Below are 13,298 nucleotides of genomic sequence, written 5' to 3' on the forward strand. Positions count from 1 at the left end.
TGTTTTTTTCTTTTAATTTCACATGATATTTGAGTGGCTGTCATGAAAACCTTCTGAGACCTTTAGGCTTGGGAGGCTTCCTGGACCCCTGTGTCCACAAGTGAGTTTTATTGGAAATGCTCAGCTCCTCTGGTGCTTTGTGGAGCTGAAGGCTGTGCTGTGGGCTCAGCTGGTGCTGTGCTGTTTCCTGCAGCCATGGGACACGTCCTTGCCAATGGCTTAGAGCTGATTGGCACTGGAAGGAGCGTGAGGCTCGACGGGGAGCTGGGCAGCGCCGTGACAGCCATGGTGGCGCTTTCCGAGGCACAGCCACTGACAGAGAGGGAGAGGCTCCATGTGTCAGCGTTGGACGTGTTTGCCAGGGGGTGAGTCCTGTGCCACCCTGCTCAGGGGACTGGCAACAGTTCCTCTGTCTGCTGCAGGCAGAACTGAAGGTTGGCAGTGGTGGTGTGTCATGGTAGCTGACATCTAGCAAAGGAGCAGGGTGGGGTGTCACAGATTGTCCCTGAATTTCTCTCTCCACCCCAAGTGCCATGTCTAGCTGGGGAGCAGCACTGTGCTCTATTGCCACCACTTCCTAGCATTAAGCACTCCAAGTTTAAAATGTGCAACAGATCCATCAGTTTAGAATTAGGAAATGAAGTATTTGGCTACAGTAGGGTCCAGACTCAGATGCACAGACACAAAATTACAGACTTCTCTCTCTTGTCTCCCTATGTCAAAACCTATTTCCCCTGTAAAACAGGGAGATAAGAGTGTCACACTGTGTGCTGTAGAGGCACACTGCTTCATTCCATATGATAAATCTGTATGAACTGCAGAACATATGGGCTAATGATTCACTCTCATTTGTTTGCCAAACAATTGGGCAAGCATGGGTTTGCCTCCCAGCTCAGCAAAGGAAATGAGTAAGCTACTGAGGCCCTGCCACTGGGTTTGATTCCTACAAAAGGAGAGGGAAGGTGTCTTTATACATACAAAGTTCCATTAATTATGATGGGTCCCTCTAGGAACTATTCAGCCCTGGAGGAAAAGTTTTAGATTTATGGTTTAAGCTTGTTTCATTTTCCTTGTGTGTTATAGTGATTTGGTGTAACCCAACACGATTTCTTTCATAAGATTTCTCAGAAGGTGCCAAATGAAGATAATCCTATTATTATCTTAAAAAGGACTAAAGAATTCCTTCAAGGAAGAGAATAAGTCATTTGGTGCTGAATTTTCTATTTTTCAGCATAGTTTGAGTTCAGGACTAACAGTAGGGGCAGGCGTGTGTGCCTAAAAAAAAATAAATTTTTATTTCTAGCCAACTTCCAAAAGCTTGTGAGCTATGGGAGCAGATTCTGCAGAGCCACCCCACTGACCTGCTAGCCCTCAAGTTTTCCCATGACACTTATTTCTACCTGGGGTACCAGCGCCAAATGCGAGATTCTGTTGCTCGTGTTTATCCTTTCTGGACTCGTGATGTTCCTCTGAGCAGGTGAGTCAAGCTTCACTTGGAAATTCCTCTTTACCTGGTGTGCAAGGACTATGTGGTTTTTAAGTTCAGATTTACAAGTTCAGATCTTTTGGAAACAAGACCTGTAGACAAAAATCAGGAGTCTAGAAATTAATCAGACTTGACCATGGATAGAACATGTATCCCTCTTGACACTGTTGGTGAGGGATTTTTCCTAAGTGAGCTGTGTCTCACTGCTGTCAAATATAGCACATGGTGTGTAATACATAGGATAAAATCATGTCCTTACCCAGAGCAGTGGTAAAATTTCTTCATTTTTTCCAATAAAAATACTATTCATCTTGATCCATTAAATCAATAAGGTACACATAACATCCCTAGTTTTTCTTTATTTTTATGGCTTAATTGGATGATTTACAACTAGTTTTAAGGGGGCACTTCATGTAAAAGTATCCTCCTGGTGTTTTGTGGGCACTGGGGAAAATGTAGATTACCTTGGAGATGCTCAGATAGCTTTGGTGACAGCAGTGTCTCACTTCTAGGCTTTTAATTCTGCATCTTGCAGCTGTTATGGAGATCAGCAGCTGGTTCTGTGTAGCTGTGATTCCATCTCATCCAGAGATGGAAATGTCCATTCTGATGTGCATCTTGTCTCTGTTTGCCATACTGGTGTCTCAGGGTCACTCATTTCCCCTGGGAATTAGCTTGGCAGTTCTGTATCCTGTCAGCTCGAACCTTGTTGTAAATTGCTCTGCAAGGACTTTTTTGAGTTAAATGCTCTTTCTAGTGTGTTTTTTCAGTCCCGGACTAAACCTTGTTATAAATGGATTATGTGTTCTTTTTCCCCCTTCTGTTAGCTATGTGAAGGGCTACTACTCTTTTGGACTTGTGGAAACAAACCTTTATGACCGTGCTGAGAAGGTTGCCCATGAGGTAAACTGCCTGCTGTTGGTGCTGAAAGGCTTGAGGATTCTCACACAGGGTGTTGGTTCCTGCCAGTTGTCAGTCAAAGCAGCAAAGAGATACAGCTCACATGGAAATGCTCACAGACCTTTGTGAAACTTGTTGTGATGACTCTTCTCACATCTCTGCCCCACCAAGGCAGTTTCACTGGGCTGTATTCTCCTCACTTGCTTATGAGCATGCCCTGTCACATGGGGTCAGAACACCCCTATAAAATCCACATATCAGCCACCTGCTGCTTCCCACATGTATAATTACCTGTTTGCTCCTATTAAGGAATGTTGGATTGTTTTGACATAGTCTGCTCTTAACAATCACTCCTGCTTGGCTTCCTGCTCCCTTTTGTTTTCCTAGATGCTTGTTCCTGGGGATCAGTGTCAGCCAGCCTGTTTCCTTTCTATGAAGATAGTAATTACACTTTCTCCAGTGCTCAGGGTTATCCCTGTCCTCCAGGAGTCTCAGACACAATTCATCTCTAATGGGTGTTCTTGGCAAAACTTCTGTTACATCAAATTGCTGAAAGTGAAAACAGAGACTAAACCCTAAAATTTGACCTTTACTAGGTTCCTGACAAACTTTGCAACATGCAAAAAGCCTAGTGGGAGTTTTGGGCCAAGGAAGAGGAATTGGCCATTTTTGGAAAAGAAATAGTTATCTGCAAGGCACTATATAATGGAATATATTGTGCCTGCAGTTCTTTCTTTGATGCATGTCTGTGCAATAGATGTCATTTCACAGTCATCATCACAGCCTGTGTTTTAAAGTTTTGCAGGTGTTGATCTCCCTGCAGCAGAAACTGGGAAGTGAAGTCAGCCAAGAAACATTCTCTTCCTTTTCTGTCCAAATCAGACTTGTGGGCTGTGGTTAGTTGGAGTGGTACAAGGATGTACTTAACATGCAGCAAGTAAAAAGTAGTCTCTTGTTTCTAGATAAGCAGTGATAAATGTCTGCATTTGCAAGTTTGTAAGGCTCATTGTGTTTTCCTGTTTTTCTCTCACAGGCTTTGGCTATAAATCAGACAGATGCATGGTCTGTCCATACCATAGCTCATGTAAATGAAATGAAAGCTGAGGTGGAGAAAGGCTTAAAATTCATGAAGGAGACAGAAAAGAACTGGAAGGTAAATGTTTTTGTGGCATCTCTGAGGAAGCTATTTTTAGTTTTTCTTTAATTGCTGCAGCCAAGTTCTTGAGTCAGGCCTGCAGACCTGTTACAATCAATGCAGAGTTTGCACGTTAGAGGAAATCCTCCTTTGAGGTGCTGCTACTCTCCATGCAGCTTTTAAGCAAGAGGCAGGAAGAAGTGGCATGTTATGAGGGATGTGACTGTCCCCATTTGTGATCTGTTTGTGGTTATAAAAGTAAAGTGACCACTGATCCTTTCAAAGGCTTTCTACTAAGGCTGATGTATGCATGGTCAGTCATTTGAAGGACCTGGCTAAATCTCCTCATGGGACCTAAGATGAGATGAAAAATGACACAGTTAAATCAACTGTTTCAAAACACTAAAATACTTGTTTGCTTCTGGAGGGGGAGGGGATTTTAAGAACAAAGAAAAGAGAAATCATGCTCTTATATATTTTCTAATGTACTAATTACTTTCTTGTGTGTCAGTTACCTTTATATATCCAACATGTTTGATACCATCTTTCAGAGTACTGAACAGGTTAATTAGTCTGTTATGTGGTCCTTTGCTGTAAATTAGGTTTTATTTTGTGTTTGATAGCATTTACCCAGTGATTAAGTCTGTTATATTGAGAGCTGGGAGCTGGGAGGTTTGCCTTTGCTAGAACCCACAAGAGTCTATTTTAGAGTCATCTGAGCTGACTGTCCCACCTCACACCAAGAGCAGGACTGGATAGTGAGACTAGAAAGGCTGGGTTTGTGCTTGTTTCATTTTTTAAGTTTAGCATTCAGATACTGGGCTTGGAAGTGCAGACAGAAAACTCTTGCTTGACGTTCACACCTGTCACATCCCAGAAAGCATTTTTTCTTTTAATATGTTAGTTTTAATGAAACAGTGATTGACAGTTTGGGTGGTACCTTAAAAACCCCAGTCAGTGATTTTTGGATCAATTTTTTTTTAAACTCTTGGTTCTTAAAATAGTTGCATGTTTCTGTGATTCTTACTCTTTATCCAAATAAAATCAAGTGCAAGCCCACTTGTCTCTAGCAGTTGAATCTTTTTTAGAACTCAGATTTAGCAGCAGGGAAAAGGTTTTGCTTTATTTATTCAGGTAATTCCATGATCTTGTTTGTATGACATTTGGAATGGCAGTATGATATTCAACTTGATATTATCAGTGTTTATGCCAAGCACATAACTGCTTCTGCTGCTTGGGTTTGGTTTATGATTTAATATTAAACAAGCAAAGATTACCAGAATGTTTATCTTAGAAGCCCTGACATTTATTGGGAACCTTTACCTTTGTGCTTCCTGAAAGTGCTTGTTACAGTTGTCAGTATGACAATAAAGATGATTTTTCCACTTGTGAGACCATTAAGTTTAACTACAGAACCAGGAGAGAGTAGGAGGAGAGGGGTGAACCTTTCTGGTATTTTAATTTTCACCAAAGGATTATGGAATTACATTTGTCTGTTTTTAATGCATTCACAAAAATGAGCTGCAATTGCCTTGAGCTGCAGGCTGGGGAAGGGGATTTGAAGTTCTGGTGCCAGCTGGAAAGGACAGTGTGAAATTGGGGCAGTTCAGCAAAAATTCATCTCACCTGATGAGCTGCCAGTGTGTTTGGTATCTCTTGCAGCTTCTGTAGCCTGTAGTAAAACTTGTTTAAAAAGTGATTCCTCTTTGTCTGAGGTAGGTTCTAAATGGCTGGGATGAATAAAGCCTCCAAATCCTTCTCTCTCCTCTATCTGGCCAGGTTATTTCAGACAAGATGCCTAAATTTTAGATGAGACAAATCTTACTCTTCTTAGAGATGTGGATTAAATTTCTTTTTTTAAAAGGGTGCTGAAGAAAGGTGAATTCTGAGGCATCCAAGTGAAACTCTTAAATGATGTGGGGGAACCTTGGGTTTGAGATGTTGCCTTGAGTAGCTACAAGTGTACCAAATGAGAAAGTGTCCTGGCAGCTGATTTAAATTTCTTGTCTCTTTTGTGTCTCCTGAAGTACTCAGTCTTCCTGAAGGAGGAAACGGAAATCTGACTAGGTAACTTGGAAAGGGGAGTTATTTTGTAATTATTTTTTTTCTCTCCAGAGCAGTGATATGCTTGCTTGCCATAATTACTGGCACTGGGCTTTATACTACATTGAAAAGGTATGAGATATTTTCATAAATGTGCTTTATGGTCTAGATAAGTCATCTAAAGCTCTTTAAAAGGCAGAACTAACATTTTCTTGGGGGGGTCAGCTATTTGAAGGGCTGGTTTTATAAAATAGCACAATTCTATATTTACAAAGTGGCATAGTCCTTTATTACTGTTATTTTGAGAATTTTAATTGCATTGGTCAGCATTTTTAGGATCTTTCTAAGAATGTTGAAATATTGCTTTGAGATTATTGCATGTTTGAAGATCCAGTAGTCTCACTAATTACATTTAGCACAGTTATTTGATACCAAGATGAACATGGATCTCTAATTTTGAGACAAAAATTAACAAAATTCTTAGCAAATTCAGTACTCATTTTCTGGCCCAAAAATTTGCTGACTATAAAAAAGAGGCCATAATCTCTAAATTGGGTTGCCAATGCTGTTATTGTCAATTATTGTTACTAATTCTTACTATTGAAAGCCTTTAGAAATGGTTGAAATTTTACCCAGCCTGTCAGAATTTCCTTGGATTTAATGCTTAGCACTCATGGGGCTCAGCTTAATAGGGAGATAAATGTGGCATCCTTGAAGGCAGCATCCTTTGGCCAGAAGGCAGAGTAACACAGGAGGAACATAATTCTCCACAGGAGTCCAACAGTTTATTTTATTTTGTCACTTCCTATCTACCTAACTTTCTTGAAGGCTGCTTAAAACCATTTTTCCCCATCTCTTTGCATACACCATGGGATGCACTGATTTTTGCAAACATCTGTGAGAGGAACATTAGAATGAGAGGCAATATCTCCATGTGTTTCCTTCTTGCTCAACTTGTGCCAGTATTGGTTCTTATTCTTAGATGGAACTTCAACACACTGATCATTTTGCCTACTAAATCCAGGTTTTTCTGCTTTGAATACCTCAGGGTTTCTTTGGCTTGGTTTGTTTTGATCAGGCAATCCTGAGGAGCTGTTATGGTGCCTGTTAATGTGTTTGTGTCTGGTTGCTGTGTCTGCACATTAACCCACAGTCCTCCTTTGCTTTTCCAGGGGGAATATGAAGCTGCTTTGACAATTTATGACAAGCATGTGAGTAGGGGCCTTTTTATCTTTACTGAGATCATGCAAGATCATGATGTGATGATGATGTGTGCTTTCTTCCTGCTGTGTGACATTGAAACCTATCACAGTGCATGATCTGTGTATAAATACTGTTCACATCTGTTACCACAGGCCTTTAGGGAAACAGCTTCTCAACACTTCTGGGGAAAATGCCCCAAGGATTGAGTGTTACATAGTTTGAGTGCTTGAAAGAGCTACAGTGGTACTGATTTCCATTCTGTCCATGTTTCTTATTCATACCTTTCAAAGGTAAATTAGTCGAGTCACCTCTACAAAGAACTGGTTTTGCATGTTAGGTACAAAGTCAACTGGATTTCAAAACAACCTTTGTAAATCAGCAGTATCAATTTAGATAACATAGCACATCTTTTTAAGGATTGTAAAAATACTACAAGCATTAGGAAAGCTGCTGGGCAGATTTCTATCTGCTAACATTGATCCAGTGAAGTAATATTTGTGGCAGAATTTTGGAAAAATAAAATACTGTGGTGACTCTCCATATTTACTGAGAAAAACAACACATGTAAACCATGTAAGTTTCTGTCATTGCAAATTCCTTTATTCAAGAAAAATGGAATTAGGACTATTACAAAACAAGTAATTTTGAATTAATAGAAGGATAAAATTAATTTAGAACTGTGAAAATAAGTTTGATAATCTGAGGAAGATTCTACTAGTGCATCATTTGGCCATCCTATGAGTACTTGTGATTACAGATTGCCCCTGTGTGCCTGGCAAGTGGAAGCATCCTGGATATAGTTGATAACTGTTCAATGCTGTACAGGCTTCATCTGGAAGGTAGGATATCCTCTGGCCATTCTTTTTTATAACTTTTTCTTTTTCCCTCCCCCTGCCATTCATGCTGGGGAAGTATTTCAATAAAATTACACAGCAAGTTCGATCAGTGTTTCAGAAGAAACTTGAGAAAAGCATCAGTGTGAAGTTCCTAATGTCCATAAGCTTTATTCTTACCAAAAGTTTCAATTTTCTATGCCAGTGTGGCATAACAGCTCCAGTGCATAAGCCTCTAAAAACCCATAGCACTTTCTGGATATAAATTTCCAGTCACATTCTTTTTTTTCCCTTTTGATCCTCATTGAAATAGTTAGTATGGACCTATCAGCCTCTGGCTTTTGTACTCCCCTCACTCAGTGGCATTTCCCCTTTTAAGTCAGTGTTTATACACTAAGGCTCATGACAGGGACATGATGGGCAGACAGTATTTCACACTGTTCTGCTAAAACACTAATGATGTATTGGGGTTTTTATTAAATCCATCTTCTCACTCTGCCTTGTGATTCCTACAGATGGCTCATGGTGAACAGCACCTCCAAAACATTATGAGCAATCTCATAATAAAGCCAGAAGCTCACACAATGCAGACTAAAATAATGTCTTTAAACTCCTGACAGTCAAGAAACTCTTGGCCCACATAAGGCAGACTGCTGCTGAGCATTATTGCTGCATACATTTTGCTACATCAGGAAATGTTGAGTTCAGTGGGAATGCATTTTATGCTGAGTGGCTGACAGTAATTGCAAAGTTGTACCTTCTCATGTGGCAATGTTATTGAGAGAAGTATTTTTTACTCTTAGGTGTAAAGCTTGGGGACAGGTGGAATGATCTGCTTGGGGTTACAAAGAAGCACACCAAGGATCACATTCTTCTGTTCAATGATGTGCACTACTTGATGTCTTTCCTTGGAGCCAAAGACCACAAAACTACTGAGGAGCTTTTAACAACTCTGCAGGAACTTGCCAGGTAAGCAATGGAATTCCTGCACTGGGCTCAGTGAAAAGCCCTCTGAACTTCAGGGCTGTGATGTCTCTTGGCTTGCTGAAGCTTCAACATGCTCCTCCCTGCCTTAGCATGTCTCCAGTTAGGAGATCCAAATTATTATCTATTTATTGAGTTAATGTCTAGAGGGGTTCCTCATGTTGTTGAGCAGAAGTCTTTTGTGTTTGAGGTCATGGACATCACCTGAGCAGTTGCTGTCTGTTTCCTTTTAGTGGGGTGACACTAAGCTGTGTTACAGACAAGGAGTAAAGTGTATTGATAAGAACATTCTACAAGATATGTCAGCTGGCTGTGGTGGATCTTTTCTGCTCTAGTTAAAAAGATTAATAAGAGAACATTAGTTGGTAGTGATATTCTAATGGCTACTCTTTGATGTGTTGTCAAGTCCATCTGCAGAATATTAGGTTTCAAGTACTACTAAAGTAATAATCTAGAATATTTCACTTTCAAATTAAGTTATTTGAAAAAGTTACATATTCAAGTACTGCATCCAAACAATGAAGGTTTTGTGTTCCCTTAGGTATTAAATGACTGTGAATTGCCTTGTTTATCTGTTTAAGGGGTTGATAAATAGATGCTTTAAATTTCTTCCCCCTACTAGACCCTTTTTCCTCTGTTTAAGCATCTGTTGCTTCCTTTGCCTTTAAAAAGAAGGAAGGAAGGAGAACCTGAAATGGTCTCTATTTGTTCCTGACTATTTGTAGTTTTGAGGAATACTATAACTTTTAGGAATACTTATAAAAACAAATAATTTCAAAGCAAGCCTAAGTATGTCTCATTTAACTAAAGTAGAAAACAGCAAATATTTTTTGTTATTTATTCTATTATTTATATAAGTATGTCAGGATATATAAAGTATAGAAAACTGTCCACCAGAGACTTTAATAACATGTGTCCATATGTGCTTATTCTTTCACCCAGTGCTTCCTTTCACCTACTTTCAGCCTTAATAATACATGTGTATATTTTTAGCTGCAATTTGAAAAATTATAAAGCTTAATTTCATTATTTGAGAAAGCAGGCTGTGAGCTGAAGGGACTGTATTAATAATTGGATTAATTTACATCTATCAAAAATATGTAATATATAAATGATAGCCCGGAGGCGTTTTGTATGTGTTAAGAAAGCAGCGTTACACCCTGGGCACAAACATCTGGCATTGCACCCGGATTTTTGCCTGGCCTTAGCCTTGGAAAGTTGCTGGGAATTTGTCGAGTGTCCCATGGCGCTCTCTGGTGGTTGGTGTCACAGGTTCCTTTCCATGGAAATGCTGGACAAAACGTGGAAATGAGGAGTTGTTCCATCATTTTCATCACTGGCTGTCTCAAGCTGCTTCAAATCTCTTGTGCACTTTTATCTTTCTAGGATGCCACAGTTTGTTTAAGGAATGATAAGCACATAGGGCAGTGTTGCCTCCTGGAAAATGAAGGCTGGCCCAGTGAAAGAAAAGGAAGTTTTGTAACCCTGATGTGAGAAGGAGCTGGTTTGCAAGGTCATGACTGGGAGCTGTGTGCAAGGACTGGTGGCCACATGTGGCCAGACAAAGGACTTGCAGTAGGATGTTCTGGTGGGGTCAGCACAAGAGAAACTGCAGTTTTCTTACTGTCCTAGCCCAAACTGTTTATTGCAGAGCTAGGATGGGTTGGGCTTGTGCCTTTTGTGGGTGTATTCAGGAGGATAAAAACTGATTGCTGGATGAGTAACTAAAAGGTGAAAGTAGCATAACCACACAGAAAGATATGATCTAAGTCATGTACCTAAAACATCAGGCTTTGTACAGTAACAAAAAAAATAAAAACCTGTCTGCAGGCAGGGGCAGACTGGCATTGAAATATAGCTATTTATGCTTTGGCATATGGAAGTTAACCACTGTTTCATTCTACAGAGCACCTCATGAAGACCAGCAGCTTTCCCTGGCTCCTCATTTGGGGCTGCCACTGTGCCAGGCTTTTGTTGAGTTTGAAAATGGGAATTGTGACAAAGCTGTAGATCTGCTCTACCCAATCCGTTACGAACTCGTCCAAGTGGGAGGCAGTGATGCTCAGGTAAAGCAGATCCAGAAAAGACTTTTTGATGTGACTCAATCCCCTCTCAGCAGCCACCATGAAGCACTTACCTCATTCAGTCAAACACTGAAAAGCTGAACTCTGCTTGTGACTGAATCCTGTTTGCAAACACTTACTAGCAAATATTTATTTTTAATGTTGATTTGATTCCTTCCTGTGAATTTAATAGTTTGGTAACCAAGACACTGTAACGAGCCATACATTATAAATTAGTTACTAGTTTGTATTTTGCTGTTTTTTTTTCCAGAGAGATGTTTTCAGCCTGTTATTGATTCATGCTGCTTTAAATTCTAAATCAAAGGCCAAACAAAACCTTGCAAGGTGAGTATTTCCCCTGATAATATTTGTGGAAGTAGCACTGTTGCTGAAAGTAAGGAGTAATGAATATACTGAAAAAGTAAGAAGTAATGAATATATTCAAACCACTAAATTTCAGGCTAAAATTTTGTGTTAAATGTAGCAACATTTAACCAGGATAAAAAGTACAATAGCTTCCAATTCCAAAAGTCCAGTCTTTCAGCCTGGATGGGTGATCTGTGTATGTTCAAGGGTAGTTGATTTTCAATGGTTCTGGATTTTCCAATGGTTCTGTCTTCAACTATAGCCTGTTGACCTTGTGTAAACTGCAACTGCAGTCAGTGCCACTGCTGACATCTGCTTTGCAGGGGTCAGAGGTGTGCTCTGCCACGTGTGCTTGCCCCTCAGCACAGAGCACAGCCTGTTTGGCAGAACACACATTTATCACCCACTGCTCACCCTCCTGCCTCTCCTTTCCCAGGTGTCTCCTGCATGAACGTGACCTGCTGAGACCCAAGTCACCAATGACCGAGCGACTGATCAGGAAGGCAGCAGCTGTGCATTCCATGGCATAGGGCTTTCCTCCAGCTTCAGCTGCAAGAGCCAGGAGCTTCCCACAAAGCCTGGGAGCAGGGAGTGCAGGGGTGCTGTGAAGGAATTCAGGGAGGTACTCAAGCTTAAAAGATTTGAGAATTATTTCCTTAAAAAAAAGACAGCTGTTGCATTTCTGGAGGTTGTGCCTTAGATGATTCTGCAAGGAAAGAAGAAAACTTGCTGATAATGCAGGCAAAACTTGCTGACAAAGCTTTCTGGAGCATCCCAAAGGCACTGCTGCTCTGGTATGTGTTCCTGAACATTCCCTCTGACTCTGATTATACACAGTGCAGTAACAGTGCCTGGGTTCCAGTCCTTCTTTGGCCCAGTTTGTTAACTTGGCCTACATGTGAATTTTAGCTGCTCAGGTAATTCAAAGGGAGCTTTGAAATAAAGCTAATAGGAAGATGCAGGGTCAGAACCAGTACAGGCATGAACTGAATTCCATATTGAGCTTCCAGCCCATGCAGGCAGGAGTCACAGATCTCTCTGCATTCAGGATCTCTTTCCACATGTACATTTTTGAACTGTCTCATAAAATGTTAAATTTTTCTCCCAGCTCTCCTGGCCTCACAGGCCTGCCCCTCCTTCCTGTCCAGCTCAGGCTCTTCCCCATGTCCCATAGCCTTGTCCTACAGTTTCCTTTTGACCTAAGAAGGCACTTCCATAGCTGGCCCTGCCCTGCCCCTGGAGTTCCTGCGTCGTGGAACAAGAGCTGGAAGTGCTTTGCTGACATTTTGCTTTACCCAATCCTCCCCTGATGCAGAAATAGCTTATTTTTAAAGGAAGATTAATAAAACCATGTAAGGGATTGCATTCCTTGCCTTCAGGTGTTCAGGTTGATGAGCGTGCTGTTCAGCAGACAGCTTGTCTGCTCAGCCATGGTGGGGATGACTCACTTGGGACACCTTACAGTGGATTTTAATTATTATTTTTAATAAGTGCACTTCAGACAACGACTTTAGACAGGTAACTTTTTACTAGAGGAATGTAACAAATTTTAAAAGGAACAAAAGCCTGAGAAAGCTCTGGCTGGCTATGCAGAGTGTGATCAGTGTAATCAATGACAGCTCTACTTTCAATAGAACATGATTGAGAATTTTGTCTGCTTTGCTTTAATAAAGTCAAAGATGATCTTTGTTAAGCAAGCAAGTACATGACTTCTTTGCATGTGTGAAGCTTTTAAATGTGTTCTTCAGCCTAATTTCATAGATGTGTAGCAGTGTGCACCCACTTTGTTTCCATCACAGTGGCCAGAAGCACGCAGCAGTGGAGAGCAGCAGCATCTAACAAGCGTTAGGAGGAGGCTGAGGTGCCACAAGGTGGGTGAACCATTGTTTCTCTTTTGTTTCTCATTTTCCAGCTTTCCTCCCCCTTCAGCTCAGTTACCCAGACTGCAGCTCTCCCCCCCAGTCCAGCCCTCTGATGGAAAAGCCAAAGCCTTGAGCACCAGAGAGCTGCGTCCATCCCTGCTGCAGGGTGGGTTGGACCATGAACAGCTCTGCAGTTCCTGTACTGCTGTGTCCTCACTCTGTGTGTGGTGCTCTGGACTGATCCTAAGCAGTCAGCATCTCACTGGCACCCTCCCCATCCGGGCATGGGGCTTTCTGCCTGATTTAGAGTCTTTAAAAGTTACTCATCTGCATATTAAAGAAGTACATCCTTAGAACCTCTCAGTACCTCACTATTTTGAGATTTAAAACCAACAGTTCTGCCACTACCTCACTTAATTCTTT

At 41.0% G+C, this 13,298-nt stretch overlaps 1 protein-coding gene across 6 annotated transcripts in view; it reads left to right on the plus strand.

Moving 5' to 3' along the window:
• The window catches only part of TTC38 (tetratricopeptide repeat domain 38), a 37,761-nt gene that overhangs the window by 4,311 nt on the left and 20,152 nt on the right, over positions 1-13,298 (plus strand). For 4 of the 6 annotated variants that reach the window (XR_010027502.1, XR_010027503.1, XR_010027504.1 and 1 more), the window contains exons 4-15: positions 194-365; positions 1,304-1,477; positions 2,314-2,389; positions 3,420-3,539; positions 5,637-5,696; positions 6,737-6,775; positions 7,525-7,606; positions 8,404-8,569; positions 10,491-10,650; positions 10,919-10,992; positions 11,450-11,807; positions 12,813-12,884. Coding sequence is in view for 2 of the 6 variants with exons in the window: in XM_063153954.1 (XP_063010024.1) it covers positions 194-365; positions 1,304-1,477; positions 2,314-2,389; positions 3,420-3,539; positions 5,637-5,696; positions 6,737-6,775; positions 7,525-7,606; positions 8,404-8,569; positions 10,491-10,650; positions 10,919-10,992; positions 11,450-11,543 (1,217 nt within the window). In the remaining 4 variants the exon portion in view is untranslated. Of the gene's footprint in view, positions 1-193; positions 366-1,303; positions 1,478-2,313; positions 2,390-3,419; positions 3,540-5,636; positions 5,697-6,736; positions 6,776-7,524; positions 7,607-8,403; positions 8,570-10,490; positions 10,651-10,918; positions 10,993-11,449; positions 12,711-12,812; positions 12,885-13,298 lie in introns of those variants that run through there. The other 2 variants (XM_063153954.1, XM_063153955.1) reach the window with 1 other exon arrangement.

The sequence above is a fragment of the Melospiza melodia genome, chromosome 4 (assembly GCF_035770615.1).
Source record: "Melospiza melodia melodia isolate bMelMel2 chromosome 4, bMelMel2.pri, whole genome shotgun sequence".
Lineage (NCBI taxonomy): Eukaryota > Metazoa > Chordata > Aves > Passeriformes > Passerellidae > Melospiza > Melospiza melodia.